The sequence below is a fragment of the Canis lupus genome, chromosome 25 (assembly GCF_011100685.1).
Source record: "Canis lupus familiaris isolate Mischka breed German Shepherd chromosome 25, alternate assembly UU_Cfam_GSD_1.0, whole genome shotgun sequence".
Taxonomy (NCBI): Eukaryota; Metazoa; Chordata; class Mammalia; order Carnivora; family Canidae; genus Canis; species Canis lupus.
Genome location: NC_049246.1, coordinates 29,177,215 through 29,203,760, shown reverse-complemented (window position 1 = coordinate 29,203,760; position 26,546 = coordinate 29,177,215). Strand labels below are relative to the sequence as shown.

Here is a 26,546-nt window from a genome sequence, read left to right as displayed (position 1 = left end):
AATGTAATAAGTTTCTCTCATTTGGATTTATAATTCTAAGTCCAGTGAAGAAAATGGATTATATTAGAAAATAAAAGATTAATCAGCTACAGCAAAGGTTATGCATGTATTTGTCAAACTTAATATCAACAATGATTTCTTGGAAACTATTTGATGCGTATGAACTAGTAACTGTCTAGTTACTGGGACCCTGAAGGCTTAGAAACTCATACCAGCAAGAAAATTAAAGATGTAGGAAGTTCATGAGAATAGTGTCCTTACTCATGCCTATACCATAAATCTGTTTTATTTATCCTGTGGCTATCACACTTTCTCAAGTCTGCAGATCTTGTCCCTCTGGAAACTTGCTAAAATGCAAATTTCTGAGCCCTACCAGAAGTATACTGTAATATGATTTGTGGTGGTGGGAACCAAGAATTTCCTTATTTATTTATTTTAAAAATTGTATTTATTTATTTATTAGAGAGCACAGGGGGAGCGGCAGAGGGAGAGGGAGAAGCAGGTTCTTCCCTGCTGACCAGGGAGCCCAACATGGGGCTGGATCCTAGGACCCTGGGATCATGACCTGAGCCAAAGGCAGACCTTCAACTGACTGAGCCACCCAGACGCCCCAAGAATTTTCATTTTTAAAACAACATTAAGTTTTTCATATGTACACCACAGTTTGGGAATAACTGAGTTAGAGAATGTAATCGACTGGAGAGAAAATAGGGATGGTAAAAAAGAAATAGTTGATGTTAGAGATCTTTGAAGGACTGTAATTAACCAATATTTTAGCAGAAAGTGAATATAGGGATCCCTGGGTGGCGCAGTGGTTTAATCCTGGAGACCCAGGATCGAATCCCACGTCGGGCTCCCTGCATGAGGCTTGCCTCTCCCTCTGCCTGTGTCTCTGCCTCTCTCTCTCTCTCTGTGTGACTATCATGAATAAATAAATAAAATCTTTAAAAAAAAAAAAAAGAAAGTGAATATAAAATGGGAAGAAAAGACCTAAAAACTAAACCACTTACAAGGATTTTTGATACTAATGTAATTCAAAACACCTTGGGCTAAGCATTTAGGGAAGATTTTTAACATTTACTAAGTAAATTCCATTGAATCTAGGGTAACTGTAGTTAAAGACAGGGAAAAAGCTACTGTTTATTACAGCTGTGTATTTATTTCTTTTATAATAATGTATGTTTATATTTTGAAATCTTTTTTTAAACTGTGTGTCCTGTGCAGCCCCGGTGGCGCAGCGGTTTAGCGCCGCCTGCGGCCCAGGGCGTGATCCTGGAGACCCTGGATCAAGTCCCACGTCAGGCTCTCTGCATGGAGCCTGCTTCTCCCTCTGCCTGTGTCTCTGCCTCTCTCTCTCTCTCTCTCTCTCTCTCTCTCTCTGCATCTCTATGAATAAATAAATAAAATCTTAAAAAAAAAATAAACTGTGTGTCCTAAGTAAATACTCTCTATGTATAGTGTTACTTATTGATGGCTATTTAGACTGTTTTAATAAAGAGCACTCTTTGGGGCATCTGGCTGGCTCAGGCAAAAGAGCATGCAACTCTTGATCTCAGGGGTTGTAAGTTCGAGCCCCATATTGAGTGCAGAGATGACAGATAAATAAATATTTTTTTAAAAGGTACTGTTTTTGGGGATCCCTGGGTAACGCAGCAGTTTGGCGCCTGCCTTTGGCCCAGGGCGTGATCCTGGAGACCCGGGATCAAGTCCCACGTTGGGCTCCCTGTGCATGGAGCCTGCTTCTCCCTCTGCCTGTGTCTCTGCCCCCCCCCCCTCTCTGTGACTATCATAAATAAATAAAAATTTTAAAAAAAGGTACTGTTTTTGAAGCCAAAACAAAATTAAGTATAAAACCATATCATTTTTTGGTCAGCAATGGAAAACCTAGTTGTATGGCCCATAAACAAGATATCAACATTACTTTGTTCCTGCTTAATGTAATTTTACTCCAGGGATATAAGAATGAATAAAGTCATGAGTACTAAATTTGGATATCCAAATTGTTAGGTATCCGTAGATTTCCCAATAAGTGAAAATGGTTCTCGTCTTGTATTTTTTTAGGTTTCCAGATTGTGATGAGCCATATCCTCGACTTGTGGATCTGAATTTAGCTGGTGATCCTACTGAAGGAGCTCCAGTGGCAGTGCAGAGGGACTATGGTTTTTGGTGTCCTCGAGAGTTGAAAATTGATCCTGATCTCGGTTATTCTTTTTTACACGTGCGTGATTGTTCACCTCCTTGTCCAAATATGTACTTTAGAAGAGAAGAACTTTCATTTGCTCGATACTTCATAGGATTGATTTCAATCATTTGCCTCTCTGCCACATTGTTTACTTTTTTAACTTTTTTGATTGATGTCACAAGATTCCGTTATCCTGAAAGACCTATTATATTTTATGCAGTCTGCTACATGATGGTATCATTAATTTTCTTCATTGGGTTTTTGCTTGAGGACCGAGTAGCCTGCAATGCATCTAGCCCTGCACAGTATAAGGCTTCCACAGTGACACAAGGATCTCATAATAAAGCCTGTACCATGCTTTTTATGGTACTCTATTTTTTTACTATGGCTGGCAGTGTTTGGTGGGTAATTCTTACCATCACATGGTTCTTGGCAGCTGTGCCAAAGTGGGGTAGTGAAGCAATTGAGAAGAAAGCATTGCTATTTCACGCCAGTGCATGGGGCATCCCCGGAACTCTAACTATCATCCTTTTAGCGATGAATAAAATTGAAGGTGACAATATCAGTGGCGTGTGTTTTGTTGGCCTCTACGATGTTGATGCATTGAGATATTTTGTTCTTGCTCCCCTCTGCCTGTATGTGGTAGTTGGAGTTTCTCTCCTCTTAGCTGGCATTATATCCCTAAACAGAGTTCGAATTGAAATTCCATTAGAAAAGGAGAACCAAGATAAATTGGTGAAGTTTATGATCCGGATTGGTGTTTTCAGCATTCTTTATCTCGTACCACTCTTGGTTGTAATTGGATGCTACTTTTATGAGCAAGCTTACCGTGGCATCTGGGAAACAACATGGATACAAGAACGCTGCAGAGAATATCACATTCCATGTCCATATCAGGTAAGGGAAACCTTGTTCTAAATTTCAAAATGTGTAATAGTGAAAAGAAGGCATAGAACTGTTAAGACCTAATCTTAGCTAGTTTTTTTTTAAACTGTGTATGAACTTCAACCTGTACATTAAAATTTTAAAGTAAAGATAATGAACAAATACATTGTAGAAAGAATGTAATACACATGTTTCTATAAACCTCTTCCATTTAAAAAGATGACTTTTATAAGAAAATGCTATGGGATTTTAAGCAAATTACTTCTGTTGTCACAAAACAATTTGCTTGGTGATTGTTTAGAAGTCTACCGGTTTGAGGGCAAGAAGCACCTTACCAGCTGTCTTTTGTGAAAATTTTACTGATGGTTGAAAGAGGAATTCATTGTTTTAACAGTTTTGCAAAAGTAATAGAATGCAGTTGTACAAACCAACTCATCTCTTAATTGGCCCTGATTTTTCTTTTTTTCCATACTGAATATATTATGATTTACTTTTGAATTTAAACAGTTCAGATTATCATAGTCACAGAATCATAGAATTTTAAGTCTAGAAAGAACTTTAGAGGTCATTTATTCAAGTTTCCTTAGTAATTTAAAGTTCTTGAACATCTATCTCATTTGAGGCTTAGAAATGTTAAGGGACTTGCTTATATCCAGACTGGGATATAGTGTTAGGAGAGGAATATAGCAAAGAAAGTAGTTCAGAATAGTTGATGCTAAGTATTTCTCTATCTTAAACCTTCTCTAGAACCCATGCCCCTAGCTGTCATCCTCTTTTCTTTGTAAGGCAAGTTTTCTTGAAAGACTAGTCTCCATTGCTGTCTCCTGTTCATCATGTTCCAAGTTAGCTGTTAAAAGCCATCAGCCACTCTTTCATCTCCCCTGACCTTAATGTTTTAATGACCCTATTAAATTACTTATGTATTATAATTTTTATCTCTTTCTCCTGCTACACAGTGAACTCTTTGAAAGCAAGGACTTCTTTTTCATATTTTCGTATTTTTGAACATATATTCTGTAGGTTAGTAGATGATAACATTGAGAATGTGACTGTATAGATGGAGAAAAGACTTTTTTTTTAAAGATTTTATTTATTTATTCATGAGAGACAGAGAGAGAGAGAGAGAGAGAGGCAGAGACACAGGCAGAGGGAGACAGACAGAGAGAGAGAGAGAGAGAGAGAGGCAGAGACACAGGCAAAGGGAGACGTAGGCCTCCATGCTATGAGCCCGACGCAGGACCCAATCCTGGGTCTCCAGGATCACGCTCTGGGCTGAAGGTGGCGCCAAACCGCTGAACCACCTGGGCTGCCCAGAAAAGACACTTAAGAAATGGTAGCCACTTGGGTGGCTCAGTTGGTTGAGTGTCCAACTCTTGGTTTTGGCTTAGGTCATATACTCAGAGTCCTGAGATTGAGCCCCCCTGTGGGGCTCTGTGATCAGTGGGGAGTCTGCTTGAATTCTTTCCTTCTCTCTCTTACTCTGCTTCTGTCTGCCATCCCTCCCTACCTCTACCCCCGTCCCCCCAACTCTCTCTCTTTCTCTCTTTAAAAATCTTCTCTTGAGATTAATCTTTTTTAAAAAATGGTAACAGTGGTACCAGGGACAAGGAGTGTGTGTCATTAGCACATAATCAATGCTCATAAATATTTGACTGAAAATGCCAATTCTCTTTCTTTTGTTTTGTGGTATAAATAGACCTATACGAAATGATATTTTTATTATATAAGTATTAGCTATGGGCTTTTTTAAAAAACATCTCATATTGAGAGACCAGAATAAATGAATAATTGAAATTGAATTTCTTGACAGAATGACTTATTAAAAACTCTTAATATGAGTTTCCAGACCTGAAGCTAAGTAATGGAATTTTGCCTCTAATGAGAGAGAAAGAGATGGTTGAATTACATCATGCTTCTTTATATAAGTTATCTAAGATTCCAAATATATATTACCTTAGAACTATTGAAGAAATGATATTTGGTTACAAAATAATGATCTAAAAAATACCAAACCTCAAATATAGAAAAGGATGAATTAGAGTGGTTGGGATGCCACTATTTTTAGGACATTCCTAGGATTCTTTCAGCATCTTTAGAACCAGTTTGAGCTGCACAGAAATCTGTGTGTGTGTATGTGCATTTTTTTTTTGTGGTCATGGGTTAGAAAGTGTTTTTCCTTTCCAACATGCAGAAATAACATTGGAAATGAATTATTTACGATATACTGAAAAGAACAGAGACGTGGTTATTAAGCTGTAAACTCTGGAACACAAATCCTGGCTTCATATCTTACTTTCATTTTTTACTAGCTTTCAAACATTAGGCCAACTCCATCCACCTCTCTCTGCTTTAGTTCCTTGTCTGTAAAATAAGTAACAGAATCCAATACTAATACAATAGTAATAGATAGTATTAGATAGAAGCAGAATCTCCCTCCTCAGATTGTTCTCAAGAGTATACATGCATGGACTTGGAAGAGTGCCTACCACATAAGTGCTCAGATGTTAGCTCTCATTCATTTTCTTCATTTCTTATTGTTTGTGCTGTTGTTATTTACATACATACATCTATATAAATATGGGTTTTTAAAAATCATCCAGTACCAAGTTTTACCAAATGCCATATTTGCTTCAGACATACATTTATTTATTTAAAAAAAATTTTTTTTTAATTTTTTAAGTAAACTCTGTGCCTAGCTAGTGTGGGGCTTGAACTCACTACCCTGAGATCAAGAGTCTGATGCTTTACTGACAGAGCCAGTCAGGTGCCGCTTGCTTCAGGCATTCATTCATTCATTCATTCATTCATTTTATTTATTTTTAAAGATTTCATTTATTTATTCATGAGAGACACACACAGAGAGAGGCAGAGACATAGGCAGAGGGAGAAGCAGACTCCAAGCAGGGAGCCCAATGTGGGACTCAATCCTGAGACTCCAGGATCACGCCATGAGCCAAAGGCAGACGCTTAACTGCTGAGCCACCCAGGCATCCCTGCTTCAGACTTTTAAGAGAAATCTTTACAGATTTGGCTGAAACTTCCCATGTACCCTTCCGCAGTCCTGTTACTCTGTGCCCAGAGGTAACCATCATCCTAAATGGATATATACCATTCCCATGAAAGTCTACACAACTACCAATATGTATGTAGTTGTGAAAAAACTTGGTTTTACCAAATAATACAATGATACCATACTATACATGCTTCTATAACTTGTTTTTTAACTTAAGATTTAGTTTTTGAGATGTATTTATATTAATGCTGTAGCTCTAGTTCATTTTTATTTATTTTTGAGATTTTTTTATTTGAGAGGGAGAGAGTATGAGTAGGGGTGAGGGAGAAGCAGATTCCCCAGTGGGCAAAGAGCCCGATGGAGGGCTCAATCCTGGAACTCTGAGATATGACCTTAGCCAAACGCAGATGTTTAACCAACTGAGCCACCTAGGCACCCCTCTAGTTTATTTTTTAAAATGTGTTTTCTTTTAAGGAAGTTTATATTATAAAGTGTTTTAAATATATAGAAGATAGTAAATAACATAACAAACACCTGTGCACTCATAGCCAAACTGCCTTGAAATCTTAACATTATATCATATTTAGCTGGCTGGCTGGCTGGCTAACTATCATTAAAGACACAGAAGATGCCTATCTGTTCCCTTAGGTATTCCTGTTCCTCTTCCTTTTCCTTCTCCTTCCCCAGAGGTAACCCTTTTCATAAAGATGGTATTTATTATCCTTCCCAGTATTTTTATATTGTGGTTGAATACTTACAAATCTATAAAACTTGCTGTTTGCAAGTTTTAAAAATCCATTAAGTGAAACCATTCTGTAGCTTGCTTTCTCCAATTCAGTTTTATGTGTATACCACTAATTTGTTCATTTTAACTACAGTAATCTAATGTATAAATAAACTGCAATTTATTCACTCGTTCTTTTATGGACATGTAGTTTCCAATTTTTTTTGCTCTTATAAACCATTTTACAGTGAACCTTCTTATAATACCTACCTTCCTTGCACATCACCAAGAATTTCTATGAGGTATATACCAGAAAGTGAAATTGTTGCATTGTAAGTAAGATACAGATATCATCAAACCAGATGGTTATTTTGGGGGCTTGCTTAAGTAATAGTATATGTGCTGCCGAAGCGAGCACTTGCTTAAGTAATAGATATTGAATGAAATCTAGCTTGTTAAAAAATACTGTAGGTGTGCCTGGGTGGCTCAGTCAGTTGGATGTCCTCCAACTCTTGATTTCAACTCAGGTCATGATCTCAGGGTTGTGAGATGGAGCCCTGTGTTGGGCTCTGCGGCAGGCATGGAGTCTGCTTAAGATTCTCTCTCCCTCTCCTTCCTTTCCCCACCCTAAAAAAAAATGGAAGAAGAAGAAAGTGCTGTAAATATGAACTCATTGTGTTTAAAATCTATTATCTTACTTGATATCCACAACAGTCTTATGAAATAGTATGGCTTCATTTCTGTCACTTTAATGGGGAAAAAGTTGAAGCAATAAGAAATAATGTGGCTTACACATTAACAAACTGTATCAGGGGAGCCTAATTTGGGGCTCAATCCCAGAACCCTGAGATCATGACATGAGCCAGAGGCAGATGCTTAACTGACTGAGCCACCCGGGCACTCCCCCAATTTAAACCATTTAAAAAATAAAAAATAAAAAAAAATAAACCATTTTTAAGTGTACACTTCTGTGTCATTAAGTACATTCACAATGTTGTGCAACCATCTCCATCTCCAGAAACCTTTTCATCTTCTTAACCTGAAACTCTGTACCCATCAGTCAATATCTCCCATTCTTCCCTACCTTCCAGCCGCTGGCAGTCATCATACTACTTTTGTTCCTATGAATTTGACTATTCTAGGTACTTTGTATGAGTGGAATCATACAATATTCTACTTTATGATTCTTTAATATTCAAGTACTAGAATTTTTGTATCAGCTTTAATTCACAATTTTACTTTAGGGGAATCTTCTACAGACTTGTGAATTGAGCACCAGAGATATTAAATTCCTTTTTAAAGTCCTATCCACACATAATTGAAAAGATTTGCCATCACTGAGCATACCTGAAAGAATCCCTAGCAGGCTCTGATAATAATTCCTAACGAGAAGTTTTTTAAGTAAATATTAAGTCATGATGTTATCCTTGGAGTAGCCTCCTCAGGTGACCTAAAGAACATAGTATTTCAATATGTTTGCTTTAAAATCAGTAAGGTTACCTAATAGTCATTTTGCACATTATTGAAGTTTTCACATATTTGAAAAGAGGGTTTATGAAATAGTTAATCACATTGTTTCAGAGTACTAATTGGATTTTATGCAAAATGCATGTATTTAATTAATTTGAAGGAAAATGGGCTCATGTAAAGTCTTCTAAAATATTCAGAATACTTTATACTAAGTGTCTATTAGCAAGAACACTTTAAAAATGTATTATAATAATACTTGAGAAAGTAATATTTAATGCCTGAATCTAGAATTAACTATGAAATATAGCCTGAGTTGTCAGAATAATGAATATTTTACAGTTTAATATCAGTAGAGTTTATTCCTAGAATATATTTCCATCTTATGTATTATTTAAAGATAAACAGAGTAATTTTCCAGATACTCGGGGTGTTTTTTTTTTCTTTAAAAATAATTCCCTATATTTATTCAGTGCCTTCTAAGAGTCTTCAAGCATTTTATAAAGGAGTTAAAGTCTCAAAGATTGTTAATATTTCTAGAAAATGATTGGAATACAATATATTGGTTATAAATATGGGTCTTAAAAAATCATATAGACTAGGTTTATGTCCTGCCTCTAATAATCTGAGCTTCAATTCCTTATGTAAAATACAAGAAATAATAGGTTAAATATAGTAATATCTACGTCATGGGTGGCTATGAAGATTAAATGTGATAATGAATTTAAACCTTGTGGGGATCCCTGAGTGGCTCAGCGGTTTAGTGCCTGCCTTTGGCCCAGGGCGTGATCTTGGGGTCCTGGGATCGAGTCCCACATCGGGCTCCCTGCGTGGAGCCTGCTTCTCCCTCTGCCTGTGTCTCTGCCTTCTCTCTCTGGGTCTCTCATGAATAAATAAATAAAATCTTTTTTAAAAAAAAACAAAAAACCTTGTGATAGAGTGCTTTGCACAAAGAAAATTTTCAATACTCTGTTGTTACGAGTTCATAATTATTGAGGTCTGAAGGATTATCCCTGTCCTTCATTTTTTCTTCTAAATATTGATTTTCAGAAGAACATGCCTTTCCTAAAGTACCTCTTCACTTTTCTCATCTCTTTTGTCCATCTAATTCAGTGCTCTATGTCCCATGGAATTTTGATACTAATACCTGTGGTTCGGTACTAAATGTGTGTTATCAGAATACAAACAGCTTAGCTGAGACTGTCACATTCATATTAGAGCCATTTGTAGATTTCTGAAAAAAAATTTTATAGAAAACAAACAAAAAATATTATTTGTATTCTTTCAGTCACACAAGGGAACCCATCTGTTATTTATCTAGTCTTGATCCAGAAAAATACAAAAATAGCAGAATAATGTCAAATCTAACTTCTTATGATTTTAGCTTCATTTTCTGGTAAGAGTGCTTTCCTTTACCATGCAGTTCCAGAAGGGATCAGCAATGTGTATGAAAGGACCATGGGGCAAAATGGGTATGTCTACCCTTCCCATATTAGCAGCAATGAGTAATTCTGTATATAGTACTACTAATCTTTCTTTTTCTGCTCCTAATTTTTAAAGTGGTAAATATGTAGCCTGTGACTTGTTAGCACCAAATTAGTTTTTCCTCAAATTTGTTCAGTACCTATAATAGAGGAAAAGAGTGAGAATTCCCTGGAAAAAAATATATTCTAAATCAGGGGTGCCTGGGTGGCACAGTAGGTTAAGTATTCAACTCTTAGTTTTGGCTCAGGTTGTGATCTCAGTGTTGTGAGATCAAGCCCTGTGTCAGACTCCATGCTTGGCTTGGAGTCCACTGAAGACTCTCTCCTCCTTCTGCCCCTCCCCCACCACACATACTCTCTCTAAAAATAAATAAATCTTTAAAATATATATGTTCTAAATCTCTTGTAGGAAAATATATAGATATTATATAAACAACATTAAATAATATTAATAAAAATACTGTTATGTTCAGGTTATAAAGTGCTGTCACATGACATTTTTGGATAAATATATTAAAACCTACAAGTTGCTATTATTCTGGCTTCTGTTACACAGAATAGCCTAAAGCCATGAGTTCAATGTAAGTCTTACTTGCAGATATATCTGGTGTACAAATGGTAACACTTTTTTAGGAAAAAGTGTACTTGCCACAGTATATAGCAGGGCATAGTAAACTTTCAGTAAAAGTCAAATAGTAAATATTTTAGCCTTTGCTTGCTATAGGATGTTGTGTTTTTTTAAGCTACTCAACTCTGCTGGTATAGTACAAAAGCAGCCATAGACAGTATATAAACAAATGAAGTTCTAGTAAAGCGTTATTTACAAAAACAGAATTGTGGCAAATTTGGTCTGCAGACTATAGTTTACAAACTCTTGATCTACAGCAAGCATTATTCTATATTGCCTTTGATAACTCTTTCATAATAGGGAATGGTGACCTGTGGTACTTTTCTGTCCCATGTCAATTGTCACTGTTTCATTCTTATTACTTCTTTTGAGAATTATTATTTTACTGAACTGCAAAATGGCATTAAATATATTCAGTGTAGGAGCACTTGGCTTGCTCAGTTGGTACAGCATGTGACTCCTGATCTCAGGGTCATGAGTTCGAGTGCCATGTTGAATGTAGTTTCCTTAAAAAAAAAAAAAATTCAATACAGTCTAGTGCTATTTTATCACTGTAACAAACAAATAAATTCTAGTATGTCACTATAAAAAAGATATGCCAATAAATCTTATTTCTTTGTCTTTGATGTCTTTGAAGGCATCATCATACCAATTTAAGGAAATAATTTCAGTAGTTTATGGGAATAGTAAAATAAACAACATAACGTAGTGACCATAAAAGCTTCTAGTTATTAGAAGCTTCTAGTTATCACCAGATCCTGTATTCAGCAAATTTATACACGTATTTAATCCTCAGAATAGCCCAGTACGTTAGATTGTACTCAATTTTACAAATGCAGAAATTGAGTCTCAAGTAATTATACAACTTACCCAAATTCATATAGTGATAGAACTGGGATGTAAATTGTCTTTCCGATTCCAAAGCCCACAGTTTTGCATCACTTTACACTTCTGCAAAAAAACAAAAACACAAACAAAACACTTTTATGATGAGTATTTGGGAGACACATTCCAGTTCTGGCTGCATATCTGGTTAACTTTGTATCTTTAGACAATTTATAATTTCTTCATCTCTAAAGTTAGGAGATTGGATTGAATAATGTCTAATGTTCTTAATAATCTAGCATTAAATGAATCTAGAAACTTTTCTCTCATAAACCAGTTTCTTTTTTGCCTTCCTATATAAAATTCATTAATGCAACAACCACTTATTACTTATATCTACATTCGGGGATATTGATAGTTGTTGAGGAAGCAACAGGGCTAAGATACATCTCCTACCCTGAAGGAAGTCATTAGCCCAGTAGGAGAAAATCAATATGAAAATCAGATAATTTTGTGACTAAAGTGAGTTCTTACTCTTCTATTCCTTTAAAAAAAAAAAGGAGAGATCTAGTGAAAATACCTTACATATGATATGGATTATTTTATAGCTAAAAATACAAAGTTGTTTAGTAAGTATACAAAAATTAATTTAGAAGAGTACATTTACTCTTCCAGCATGTCCAATGAAAATTTTTCATAGCCAAGTTAAAGTATGTCTGTTTATAAGTTGAGTAGGGAAAAGCTTCCTGAGATCCTAAAACCTAAAAGTGACCAGATAATCACTTTGTTTTTTAGGTAAATGTTTTCCCAAATTAACTCCAATAAAATATAGTATTTGAGTCTCAAAGGGTAACTATGGAAAAAATTAAAATAAGTAATGTCTTAAATTTATCACCAATATAAGCACTGTGCATGCAAATACATAATCTTTTGTGAACATTACAGTATATTTTGCATAGCTGATAGAATGGTGGCTATAATTTGAAAGCCCAGATTCTTGATTAGCTGCTTATACAGTGATGTTTTTTGCAAAGGGATGTGGGTGTGTCCACTATCTATCTAGAGGACTTCCTCTTGCCCTTTTTATTTTTTTTAATTTATTTTTTATTTTTATTTATTTATGATAGTCACACACACACACAGAGAGGGGGGGGGCAGAGACATAGGCAGAGGGGGAAGCAGGCTCCATGCACCGGGAGCCCGACGTGGGATTCGATCCCAGGTCTCCAGGATCGCGCCCTGGGCCAAAGGCAGGCGCTAAACCACTGCGCCACCCAGGGATCCCTCTCTTGCCCTTTTCAACAAGAGAAGGGCCAAAAGAACTGCTTTGTAAATTTTTGTCCTGGATTGACTTCTGGTCTTGGCCTTATCTGTACCTCATAATTAGAGAAAGTGAGTAAAGACCTGAAAATGATAACTCTTCTCCCTCAGGCCTAAAGCTGAGCCTTCATAAACTGCCCTTCTATGTGCTTATTTTCTTCCAGATCCCTTCCTAATTCTAATAGCCTAATGGATGTATCCAATGGAAGGGATACATCAGCAAAGGAAAAAAGAGAGGATTATTAGAATTTTCATCCAATCTTTTTCAGTTATTTTTCTCTTCCTACAAAATGTCCATTCATTGGTACCATGACTTATTTGTCCTCTCCAAAGATTCCATTTTGTTCTTGGCCCATATCAGACACCCTTTTTTAGGGGTAGAACCAGGAGTTAAAACTTGAGCTCCCTCAAAAATTAGGAAGTGTCATGTGCAGATACCAATTATTCTCAAAATAACTGACTTCTCAGATTAGCTCTCTTGCTAGGTTGGAAGATATTTCCCAAGCCTTTTATAAAATAAGCTGATGACCAGTGCATAGTGGGTGCTTTGGCTGGAAGGCTATTTTCTGGAATACGTGTAGACTTCTCTTCCTTACCAATAGTTATATGTTAATGGTGTTTACTATGTCTGTTCTAAATTTATTATGTTTATTCTAGAACCTGTTGTGTTAAGTACTATGTGTTACTTCAATTTGGAATTGAATTAAATATTAGGTAAGTCAGTGAAGAATGGACTGGAAAAGAAAGTTTTGTTTTTTTTTTTAAGATTTATTTTAGAAACAGCGTGAGTAGTGGGGAGGGGTAGAGGGAGAGGAAGAGGGAATCCTTATGTAGATCTCCCCCCCACCCCCCCCACCCCCGTAAGCAGGGAGCCCACTGCGGGGCTCCATCCCAGGACCCTGAGATCATGACCTGAGCTCAAATCAAGAGTTGACTAATGAAGCCACCCAGGTGCCCCAAGAAAGCATTATTTTCATGAAAACTAAGTTGATTGCTTTGGAAAGACTTGATGAAGTCAAGTTTTTTAGAAGGGCTATTATTGAAGTTAATATAGGCAAGATGAACTGTTAAAGATTGGGTTAAGGAGACTAAAAATCTAGGATTTGCACATAGATTGCTTTATGAGTATTTGAGTTCTCTATTCACTTTAAAGAAATAGAAACTGGAAATCATGGATAGTGATAAGCTTGTATCATGTAAGAAAAAATTGAACTATTAATTAGCAGGTGAGCAATTAATGAAAAAGCCTTGACCTTACATCAGATGTTTATTTTAGGTTGAATAAATATTTGGTGTGTGTGTGATTTTTTTTTTCAATACTAACAACCTGCTTGATCATGTCTGATACGAAATCTTCCATTTTATGTCCTTTAGTGAATCACAAATATTCTGTCAGTGATGTCATAGACTATGTTAACATCATTGGGTATACTAAAATTTTGTAAGCTTGCTAAAGAAAGAGCTAAGAAGTTTGTCCTAAAGTAGAGCATTAGCAAAATGAAAAATACACACCACTTCCTAATGACAATAAGACTTCTGACAATATGTCTGAATGGAAGCATCAGCAATTAAAGACTGATCCAATAAAATCTGGAAATAACACATTATTTGAGACAGCACAAATCTTACATGATTTAGGAGAGCTCTCCCAGTGGTCCCCCACTTCAAAAATAATTATGAATTGAAGCCAGCACAGTAAGGAGTTAGGGCTGGTCAAACAAGGGCTCTCAAGCAGATGGGAGGGGAGGCGTTGCCTGAATGTGGTGGTGGTATTGGAAATTGAGACCTGGGTCAGCTGGGAAGTTAAGAAAGTTGTCCCTTGTGAGCCTAGATCACCAGTCAGAGGTTAAAGTGTTTGCAAGTTATACTTCTTGGCAATCAGCAGAAGCAGATTCTTTCAGCAAGATCCCCACTGATTGATTAACCAAATAGCTCACATATAATGCTACCAAACACATGAGAAAACAACCCCCTATGACTTAGAGTCATTGGATAGAACAACATCAAATATAGATCAGAATATAGAAACTGAAATTGTGAGATACTGAATATGTAATATTTATAGAAATAACAGATATATATAAAAAAAAAGAAATAACAGATATAGTCACAAAATTTTGTCACAATTTTTGAGAAACTACTTGGAATAAAGTTTTTTTATTTTTTGGAATAAAGTTTTTTTAAATTAGATGTCTAAAAACAACTTTTGATTTAGAAACAGTGAATTTCTAAAATGCAAAATGTAGACTGCTGTTTGAAGAGAGATTTAATGAACTATGTAGGTGAAAATAAAGTTATCTAGGATGCAGCAAGAGAGAAAAGGAAAATATAAAAGTAATATTAAGAGAAATAGAGGCCAGGGGCAGCTGGATGGCTCAGTTGGTTAAGTGTCGGGCTTCAGCTCAGGTTATGATCAAGGTCCTGGGTTGGAGCCGAAGTTAGGCTCCCTGCTCAGTGGGGAGTCTGCTTCTCCCTCTGCCCCTCCCCCCACCACTTGTGTGTATGCACTCTCTCAAATAAATAAATATCTAAAAAGAGAGAAATGGAGGGCAGAATGAAAAGTCCTAAAAAGAGGCTAATTAGAGTCCTAGGGCTGAGTTCCAAAAGGAGAAAACAGATAACGCAGAAGAGACAATATTTAAGGAGGTAATGGCTCCCAGTTTTCCAAACTACTACATGTGAATCCACAGATCAAGGAGCTACTGAATACCCCTACCAGGATAAATAAGAAGAAATCAACACTTCTGTGAAATTTGAGGGAAACAATAGAGACAAAAATCTTGAAAATAATCACAAAGAAAGGACATCATCAAAAACAACGACAAAGACCAACAGAATGGTAGCAGAGTCCTTCACAGCAATAAAAGCTAGAAGATAGGAGTATAATCTTTTAAAAATGGAGAGGAAAAAAAAGTTGAACCAAAATTTTGCACCTTGTGAAACGTGCTACGCATGGAGATGCACTGCCAGATCCCCTTCAGAGAAAGACTTGCTGCTCAGTTGCAGGAAGTGTGGTGAGCAGACACCCTTCAGCTGCAGAGAGCTGCCTTATCTGACCTCATGCCCTTCTTGGGATGGCCTGCAACTAGCAATTGTTAAGTGGGCTAGGAAGGCCTGGCTGTTGGCCCAACATGAGACCTTTTGAAGGTCATTATTTGTTCCAGGGCTCCCTACTAGTTTGTGGAGGCTTCTCTGAGAATTCACGGCAGGTCACTTGTTCCTTTGCCCAGTCCTGCTTCTACCCTTTTCCTTCACAGATCTCTTCCTCATAAATGTCTTGTACTCCAAAATTCATTTCATCATCTTCTGAAGATTTCAACCTGTTCAAGAAACAAGGATGAAATCAAGCTATTTCCATATACACAAAAACTGACAGTTTAACACAGAGTCTTGTACTAAAGGCATTTCTAAAGGTTATATTTCAAGATTCTTGAAAATGATCTCTGAAGGATAGGAGATGAAAGGATGATTAGGAAATAAAATTGTATATAAAGCTAAACAATACTGTTTCTATAAAATATTAGTAACGATACATAATTTGGGGTTTTAAAATATATACCTAAAATCCAGTAGAAAAAAAGGACAGAATGTATATACAGAGAAGAATTAATGCTTCAGTCAATGAATTGCATCAGAAATCCATTATTGAGGGCACCTGTGTGGCTCAGTCAGTTAAGTAGCTGACTCTTGATTTTGGCTCAGGTCATGCGATTGAGCCCATGTCGTGCTCTGTGCTGGGTATGGAGCCTGCCTAAGATTCTCTCTCCGTCTCCCCCTCCCCACCTGACCCCATATACTCTCTCTCAGAAAAATAAATCAGTTAATGATGATCTAGAATCCCTGATGAAATGCCTTTCTTCCTCCACCCCCCGCCTTTATTTTTCTTTCTCCTCATCATAGGCGTCTTGTTCTTTAGGTTTTTGGTTTTTTTCTGATTAGGGTTTTTAATTTAATTTTTTGAATAGGTGATGTCTTAGCATAATTCATAATGTTAAGATATAAAATATAGTGAAAAGCAATATTCCTGCTTATATTCTTCATATTCTTAATTTTCCCCCTCCATAGTTTCTTGTATATAGTTCCAGAATTTCTTTTTCCATGACACTGTTTTGAGAAATAAGTCATAGAATACTTAAAAGCTCAGCACACAGTAAGAAGTCACTAAATTTAATTCCCTTTTTTCCTTAACCATTTTATGACCTTAAGACCCAAAAGCATAATTAACCATATATATTGCTGCTAGGTGTCATAAACTTTTGTTTTATACCTGTAAACATAAATTAGAACCATAAAACCATTTTCATGCATGACATAGTCTTAATGAAAACTTCAAAGAGCTTTCCTAGCTTTGGCCTAAAACTAATTAAAAAGGAAAAATATTTTTTAAGTGAATATGATTAATAGAAACTTATGTGCTTTTTGAAAAGCGATTCTGGAGTTTCAGAAGATATTCATGAAATTAAAAAGTTTAAGTATCAAATGTGAGATCAGGGAACCTGGCTGGCTCAGTCAGTGAAGAGCACAACTCTTGATCCCAGTGTTGTGAGTTCGAGCCCCACATTGGGTGTAGAGATTACTTAAAGCCAAAATCTTTTAAAAATATGTGAGATCAGGGGATCCCTGGTTGGCTCAGCGGTTTAGCGCCTGCCTTTGGCCCAGGGTGCAATCCTGGAGTCCCAGGATCGAGTCCCGCGTTGGGCTCCCAGCATGGAGTCTGCTTCTCCCTCCTCCTGTGTCTTTGCCTCTCTCTCTCTCTCTTTCTCTCTGTCTATCATAAATAAATAAATAAACAAATAAATAAATAAATAAATTTTTGAGAAATATGTGAAATCAGTATTTTTAAATTGAGGTATAACTGACATATTAGTTTCGAATGTACAACATAATGTTTCAATGTTTGTATATATTGTGAAAGGATCACCACAATAAGTCTAGTTAACTTTCATCACCATACATAATTATAAAACATTTGTGATGAGAATTTTTAAGATTTACTCTCTTAGCTTCCAAATATTTAGCACCGTATTATTAACTACAGTCACCGTGCTGTATATTACATCCCCAAGACTTTTTTATTTTATAACTAAGTTTGTACCTTTTTACCCCCTTCATCCATTTCTTAACTACCAATCTCTTTGTATCTGTGAGCTTGGTTTGTTGTTGTTTGGATTACACATACAAGTGAGATTGTATGTCATTTGTCTTCCTCTGTTGGACTTTTTTTTTTTCTTTTTTAGCATAATGTTCTCAAGGTCCATCCATACTGTCACAAATGGCAAGATTTCATCCTTTTTTATGGCTAATTTTCTTTATTCATTCATCCGTCAATGGACTTTGGTTGTTTCTATATCTTGGTATTGGAAATAATGCTGCAGTGAATGTGGGGGTGCATATATCTTTTCAAGTTAGTGTTTTCATGTTCTTTTGAGAAATGCCCAGAAATGAAATTGCTGGATCATATGGTATTTCTATTTTTAAGTTTTTTGAGGAACTTCCATACTGTTTTCTATAGTGTCTGCTCCACTTTCTACCAGCAGTGAACAAGGGTTCCCTTTTCTCCCTCCTTACTGACACATTCTTATCTTGGTAATAGTCCTTCTAACAGGTGTGAGGTATTGTGGTTTTGATTTGCATTTCCCTGATATCAGTGATGTTGAGCATCTTTTCATTGCCTGTTGGCCATCTGTAGGTCTTTAGGAAACTGTCTACTCAGATCTTCTGCCTATTTTTAAATTAGATTGATAGTTTTGCTCTTAAGTCATATGAGTTCTTTAGGTATTTTGGACATTAATCCTTATCAGCTATATGATTCACAAATATTTTTTCCCATTCAATAGGTTGCCTTTTCCTTTTGTTGATGGTTTCCTTTGCTGTGCAGAAGCTTTTTAGTTTGATGTAGCACAACTTGTTTAGTTTCGCTGTTTTTACTTTTGATTTCTGATCCCCAAATTCATCTCTAAGACCAATGTCAAGGAGCTTACTGCCTAGGTTTTCTCCTAGGCCTTTAGGGTGTCGGATCTTACATTAAAGTCTTTTGAATGTAAGAGTTAAATTTTGGGTTAATTTTTTCAATTATTTATTTATTTATTAGAGAGAGTGAGAGAGATCACAGAGGGAGAGGGAAAAGCAGACTCCCTGCTGAACAGGGAGCCTGACACAGAACCCTGAGATCACGACCTGGGCCAAAAGCAGGGGACTGAGCCACCCAGTCAGCCCCCATTTTGAGTTAATTTTTGTGTATGGTTTAAGATAGTGGTCTAGTTTCATTCTTTTGCATGTGACTGTCTAGTTTTCCTGACACTGTTTATTGAAGAGACTATCCTTTCCCCATTGTATGTTCTTAACTCCTCTGTTGTAAGTTAATTGACCATGGATGACATGGATGAGTCAGTGGGATGTATGCATGGTTTTTTTTTTTTTAAGACTTTATTTATTCATGATAGACACAGAGAGAGAGAGACAGAGACAGGCAGAGGGAGAAGCAGGCTCCACGCAGGGAGCCCGACGCAGGACTCGATCCCGCGTCTCCAGGGTTGTGCCCTGGGCCAAAGGCAGTATGCATGTTTTTTTTTCTGGGCTCTCTACTCTCTTCCATTGATCTATGTGTCTTTTTGGTTTTTGTTTTTTAAAGTTTTTATTTATTTATTCACAAGAGACAGAGAGATAAAGAGAGGCAAAGACACATGCAGAGGGAGAAGCAGGCTTCATGTAGGGAGCCTGATGTGGGACTCAATCCGTGACTCCAGGATCACTCCCTGGGCCAGAGGCAGGCACTAAACCGCTGAGCCACCCAGGGATCCCCATCTGTGTGTCTGTTTTTATGTCAATACTATACTGTTTTGATTGCTGTAGCTTTGTAATATAGTTTGAAATCAGGAAGCATGATTCCTCTAGCCTTGTTCTCCTTTCTCAAGATTGCTTTGGCTATGCAGGGTCTTTTGTGGTTCCAAACAAATTTTAGGATTATTTGTTCTATATCTGTGAAAAATGCCATTGGAATTTTGATAGGGATTGCATGTCCATAGGTTTCTTTGGGCAATATGGACATTTTAACAATATTAATTTTTCCAATACGTGAGCACAAAATACCTTCCCGTTTATTTGTATCTTGTATTTCTTTCATTAATACCTTATTTTCTTTATCTATAAATCATGAGATTGCAGAACAATTTTGAGGAGTTTCAGAGAACTCATTTCTGAATATGGTCTATTGCCTAAAGAGTTTTTATAAAGCTGGGGAAATTGATCTGCTGTGGTAATGCATGGCAAAGTCTAAGCCCTGTTTTCTGTTACATTATTTTATACTTAATGACAAACTAATTTATTTTCTTCAGTTCATATTTGGAAGAGAGAATGGAACTTTTCAGAATGATTTACCCTTTATCTTTGTTTTGGGGGAAAAAGACTATTTTTTAATCTAAAAGAGAAAGATAATGCTTTTCACAAGATGAACGAACATTATTATATATTGTGAATGAAGATTAGAATTCTTTATGTGCATCAAGATTAAGTATAAATTCTTATAACAAAGCTTTTAATTGTTTCCCAGTTATTGTTATTACATACATATTGTAAAGTATATGTATGTAGTATACATTTCCATTTTCTAGTTATATCTAATTTGTAAGACTAAAGTGACATCAGAGTGGTGATTATTTTTTCCCTCAGGTAAAATTTGGATGAAAATTCCGGTGATGTCCTTTGTTAATCAAATGTAACTTCTGAAGAAGTGAAATTTTCTGTTTCATAATGCCATCAAAACAGAAATAGTAGAATAGAATGAAATAACTATAATTTTAGTTTTCATTTTAAGTTCTTAAATTTTGGCTTTAAGCCTTTTCTCACGTTGTTTGTGAGTTTCTATGAGGTTAGATAATAGGCCCTATAAAATCCAGATGTCATGATTTTTGAGATAATAATATTCTATGGTTTTCTGAGCACTTACCAGTTAATTCCTTCCTAATCAGCCTATTGTACGTATTTTTCACAGTATTACAATTAAATTGATAGGCCTAGGATGAAAGAAGATAAACTTAGAAAGTAAAAGAAAGATACATAGATACAGATCTAGTGAAAAATGTTAATTACTGACTAGCTCTCTATTTATCCTACATATGCTACTTTCATTTTAAAACTATTGCCTCAACCTTTAAAAAAAAAAAAAAAAAAAAAAAAAAAGGGCAGCCTGGGTGGCTCAGCGGTTTAGCGCTGCCTTCAGCCCAGGGCATAATCCTGGAGTCCCAGGATCGAGTCCCACATCGGGCTTCCTGCATGGAGCCTGCTTCTCCCTCTGCCTGTTTCTCTGCCTCTCTCTCTCTCTCTCCCTGTGTCCCTCATGAATAAATAAATAAAACCTTTAAAAAAAATAAAATAAAATAAAACTATTGCCTCCTAAGAGGAAGAAAGTATTATAATTATAGGATCTTTGACTTTCTTTTTTGTCTTTTCTTTTTAAAAGATATTATAAATGTATCCAACTTACAGATATATGTAAGTAATAATACATCAAATACCAGTAGATTTGCCAGCCATTTAATAAATAAAACACTAACAAATCCTCAGGTCTTGAGGATTGAACCTCTCTTCTAAGCTCTCATTATTTAGAACTTTGTGTTTTTGTGTTTTTACTTCTATATTTATTCACATGTGGTTTTTTTCTAAATTATATATAGTATTAGTTTATTTTCAAACTTTATAAAAGTGTCAAAACTGTAAACAGCTTTTGTAGTACATGGTTGTGAGACATGGTAATATGTATGTTTGTTTGCTCTCTCTACTGTTCAATATGAATACATCACATTATCTGTTTTACTCAGTGGATATTTAGATTGTATCTTATTTTTCCTCTTTTATAAATAATGCTGCTGTGAATATCCTTGTTCATCCATTTGAGCTTCTCTAGACTATATACCTAAAAATGGAATTGTTGGGTCATAAGATATGTGATCCTTCAGCTTTACTAGGATGTTGCCAAATTGCTTTCCAAAATGGTTGTACCAATTTAGAACCCCATATGAAGATACAGAGAGTTCTCATTGTTCTACATCCTCCATTGCTTGGTGTCATCAGACTTTTTAATTTTTGCCAATCTTATTGGCAATTGTCACCCTATTTTAATTTGTATTTCTCTAATGTGGGAATTTTCCAAATTCCTAAATTTGTATTGCTACTGAGATTGAACTTCTTTTCTTATGTTTATTAGCTATTTAGATTTCCTCTTCTGTGAATTGCTTTTTTTTTTTTAATAGACACACACAAATATGCACACATATATTTCTGGATTACACTTGTCAGTTTCTATGTCACAGATATCTAGCTTGGCTTTTTACTTTCTTAATGGTGTCCTTTGTTGAGCTGAAGTTTAAAAATTTAATGTATGTATTTTTTCTTTGTTTTTTAAAAATGTATTTTAAGAAATCTCCATCTAATGGTTATAAAAAAATATTCATCTGTGTTTTCATCCCTCAGTTTTAAAGTTTTGCTTTCCAGATTTGAATTTTTAAACTATAGAATTTATTTTTATATCTGGTGTTCAGGGGAAATACCATTTTTAAATATGTATATATCCAATTAGTGCTATTTATTGACTAGTCTTATCTACTGATCTGTAATGTGCCTTTGTCATATGTCAAGTTTCCATATGTGAAACTTGTTTCACTATTCCATAGTTTGTTTTCTGTCCTTAATTTTCTACCATTGTCTCAATTACTATAGCTTACCATAAGTCTTAATATATGATGGGGCAAGTAGGTGACCTTTCAAAGCAAAATAAAAGGCAGATAAAGCAATGTAGTATAATCAGTGTGCAAAATTTGGAGTCTGACCTCCATTCTAAAACTGTTGTCACTTACCACCATGATAGATTCCATATGAGCCTGATCAACAGTTTATTTTTATGTGGGCTTTAGGGAACCACAGGCTTAATATAAGCCAACATTTGTAATGAATCTTTTAAAAAAGAAAGCAAACCAGACAGAAAATAATGTAAAAGAAGGTTATATAAGATGACATTAAATAAATAATAAATACAATGAAAGCAAACCTAATGCAATATGTGTATCCACCAGTATAGATTCCATTTGATAGGGAAAATGGCCAAGGACTCTGCAACCTGATTCAGAGCCAAAGTCTCAGAAACAATAATTGAATTTAGGTCAGTACAACAGCCAAAAATACACCCTTGGTGGTTTTTTTCTTTGCAAGGCTTTTTTCTCCCTTAGAATGAATATTTTTTTCTATATAATTAAAAAGAATTTAAGTCCCAGGGTCTTTGGTGGATTAGGATCTAATTTTGGAAAAATGAAATATGGAAAAATACCTTCCTATTATGGTTGAATAAAGTCATATTGCAAAATTCTATTGATTAAAATTAGATGGCTTTAGAGGAGATCAGTTATTCAGTAGAGTGTATGTAGGCTTTTCACAGCTAGCCAGACTGTTGTAGAAAAATTACAGTAATTAAGGAGCTTAGAGTGGATGGTGATTGTTTCCCTTCTTTTCTGGGACGCTCTTTTGGTTCCCAGTAAATAGATCAAAGAAATATATCAGGTGAGGTTTTTTTGCATTGTTAAGGTGTTTTAAAAGGACAATTATAAATGAGAGAATAAAGTTTCTCTTTTGTCCATTTTAATTGTATGAGGAACTAAGGTATTTGGTGGGTTTTTTCCTCAGAAAAAAAATCCATGGTCATGCAATTCATTATAGGCCTATTTTTATTTATTTATTTTATTTATTTTTAAAGATTTATTTATTTTAGAAGGAGGGAGAGAGAATGAGCTGGGAGGGGTAGAGGGAGAGGGAGAACCTAAGCAGACTCCATGTTGAGTGCATGGAGGGGCTCGATCTCACAAGCCTGAAATCATGTGATCATGTGATCAAGAGATCACAGTGGCCAGGGTGAACTTTTTAAAACATAAATGAGAGGATGTTGTGCCTTCAAACAAAACCCACCAATGACTCTTAGAATAAAATTTATCATTTTTACCATTGCCTGCAGGGTCATATTTAATGTGGTTCCTGCCTACTTCTTTGACTTACACTGCCTACTCTTCTCCTTGCTTGCTTAGCTCTAGCTACGCTGGTCTCCTTGTTACTGTTCTTATGAAACAACAGATTTGTTTTCTCAGGATTATTGTCATTGCTGTTCCTTCTGCTTAAAACACTCCTACTGCAGAGTATACTCCAAATCCCTGTTTAAATGTGTTTTTGGAGATACCTTTTCTCACAATTTTTTTTTTAATTTTTATTTATTTATGATAGTCACAGAGAGAGAGAGAGAGGCAGAGACACAGGCAGAGGGAGAAGCAGGCTCCATGCACCGGGAGCCCGATGTGGGATTCGATCCCGGGTCTCCAGGATCGCGCCCTGGGCCAAAGGCAGGCGCCAAACCGCTGCGCCACCCAGGGATTCCCCCTTTTCTCACAATTTTGATTGAAAATATATGGCCCATGCACTGCACTATCTCCGAAACCCCATTCCCTACCCTGCTTTAGTTCTGAGTTAATTACTCCATGGTATTATATATATTTTTTTATTTCCTTGTCACTTGGCAACACTCTGACCTCACTCTGTTGCCACCTCTCTCTAGAATGTATGCTCAGTGGGGCAGGGAATTTTCTGACTCACTTACTGTTGTATGTCTTGTACCAGAACACAGTAGGCACTCAGTATTTAAGTGACTGAATTAGTGACCTTGAACAAATCAATTCACCTCCCTTGACTTTGATTCCACATATATATAAAAGGGATTAGACTGTATAAGATCTCTGAAGAAAAGTATTTTAGGCAGATGACCAGTCATCTGTAATTGAAGGCAACCGCAAAGTCATTAAGTTCAAGCCTGCTATTCTTTAAATTATTTTTTTATTTTAAGATTTTATTCATTTATTCATGAGAAACATAAAGAGAGAGGCAGAGATACAGGCAGAGGGAAAAGCAGGCTCCCCTTAGGGAGCCCTATGTGGGACCCCATCCCTGAACTCCAGGATCACGCCCTGAACTGAAAGCAGAGCCCAACCACTGAGCCATCCAGGCATCCCTATTCTTTAAATTATTTGACCAAGGTCACATTGCTCCGGCCAGTGCTCTTTTCACATTACATAACACCTCTGATTCTGAGCTCAACTCTGATTAAATCTCCCTCCATACTTTACAGTTTTACTAGTTTTAATTTTTATGTTTTTGGCCTTCTTCCTCACATTTACAAATAGTTGTTTTTCTTCAGTCATTGTTTTTTCACCATTCACCAAATACAGGCTGATGTGATTTGAAACATGCCTCTCAATAGCCTCATTCTTCCCCTTATCTCCCTCCATTTTTTTTTAATTTTTTTTAACTTTTATTTATTTATGATAGTCACAGAGAGAGAGAGAGAGAGGCAGAGACACAGGCAGAGGGAGAAGCAGGCTCCATGCACTGGGAGCCCGACGTGGGATTCGATCCCGGGTCTCCAGGATCGTGCCCCGGGTCAAAGGCAGGCACCAAACCGCTGCGCCACCCAGGGATCCCCTCTCCCTCCATTTTTATAGGAACTTGCTTTCTCTTCGTTGTGAGTCAGAAATGTATAGAATTATGGTTAAAATGTATGTGTTAACTAGTATGATAGATTTTTAAATAATAGAGAATAGCTTTTGGAGCAAAATAAGATAGACATAATAAAAAATTAGAGGCTAGGCTCTAATTCCCCTAGAAAATTTTTCAAGTTTAATAGGGTTATAGATTATTAGAATAAACTTAGGATTTACCTATTCTAACCTCTTTAGTTTTCAGGTGGGGTAATTTAAGTGTATATAATAGCATGAGAAACACTAGGATGAATGAAGATAAACAGTTGCTTACTTCAGGACTTCTCAGAGCCCTAATTATCTGAATGTGCATGTGAATCTCCAAGGAGGGATTATAATATCAAAATTTTATTTTACCATGGACTATCTTATTATGGACCTTTTAGTATCTTTTGGGATAATAGTACTCCATATACCACATGTTTGAGTATTTATTAGGTGTCAAGTACAGTTCTAAGTACCTTACATGTTTTAACTCATTTTATATACTACCTATAGTCATTTGTTCTTATTACTATGTGAAAATCTGTGTTTAAGAAATAATGTGCCATGGTGGAAAATGCAGGGAAGTCACAAAAAGGGGTGTTTGTGTGTGTGTGTATACAAATGCAGAATATAAATCCTGGGCATTGAGTCCTGTACAGTTCATCATCATGTTTTCAGTGTAGTTGATCATTGATCTGTTTATCTGAAGCTTAAATATTCACTATATACTTTATTAAATATGAATATAATTTTTATATTTTCCTTAGAGAATTCATTTATAAAACATTTACTGATACTACCATAATCCAGATTTATGTTATATGACATGAGTTTTTGGCATTCCATTAATATGATGAAAAGTTTTCCTGATTAATATGTTTTATAATGTTTATTATATACATATGGTTTTCTCCACTTAATAAAATATTCCAGAATATCAGGAAAAAATTATTGTAAAACATATTCAGAGAAAAAACACACCTCCCCATCAATATAACCAGTATTTATATTTTTCTAACACTTTGATAGCTTCTCTAGAGATATACATTCTCTTGCCTCCAGCCAATGAACTACACATTTTGCTCTTGTGTAGTTCTTTTCCTTGAATTGGACTTTCTTTGTGACTTGCTTTTGATTAGTAGAATGCAGCAGAAGTGATTCTGTATGACCCTTGAAGCTAAGTCATAAGAAGCTTTGCCATTTTTTTCCAAGTTTTCTTGGAATGCTTTCTGTGGGAGGAAGCAGCCTCTAGTAAGAAGCCAACCTGCTCTGAAATCACAAAGTGTGGAATTCCAAACTAGTCATGAGATATACGGTAAGGCTGTGTGAAGTGAGGAGGAGAAGGAGAGTGGGAGAGAGATCCCATCCAGCTCCCACCTTTTCCAGCAATCCTAGCTGAGATTCCAAGTATTTCAGTGAAGAAATACTTATATATATGTTCATTTTAATATTACATTTAGATGATTCCAG

At 35.9% G+C, this 26,546-nt stretch overlaps 1 protein-coding gene across 8 annotated transcripts in view; it reads left to right on the top strand.

Moving 5' to 3' along the window:
- Nucleotides 1-26,546, top strand: part of FZD3 (frizzled class receptor 3) — a 107,219-nt gene that overhangs the window by 40,679 nt on the left and 39,994 nt on the right. For all 8 annotated transcript variants that reach the window (XM_038573711.1, XM_038573710.1, XM_038573707.1 and 5 more), the window contains one exon: nt 2,062-3,079. In XM_038573711.1, coding sequence (XP_038429639.1) covers nt 2,062-3,079 — 1,018 coding nt within the window. The remainder of the gene's footprint in view (nt 1-2,061; nt 3,080-26,546) is intronic.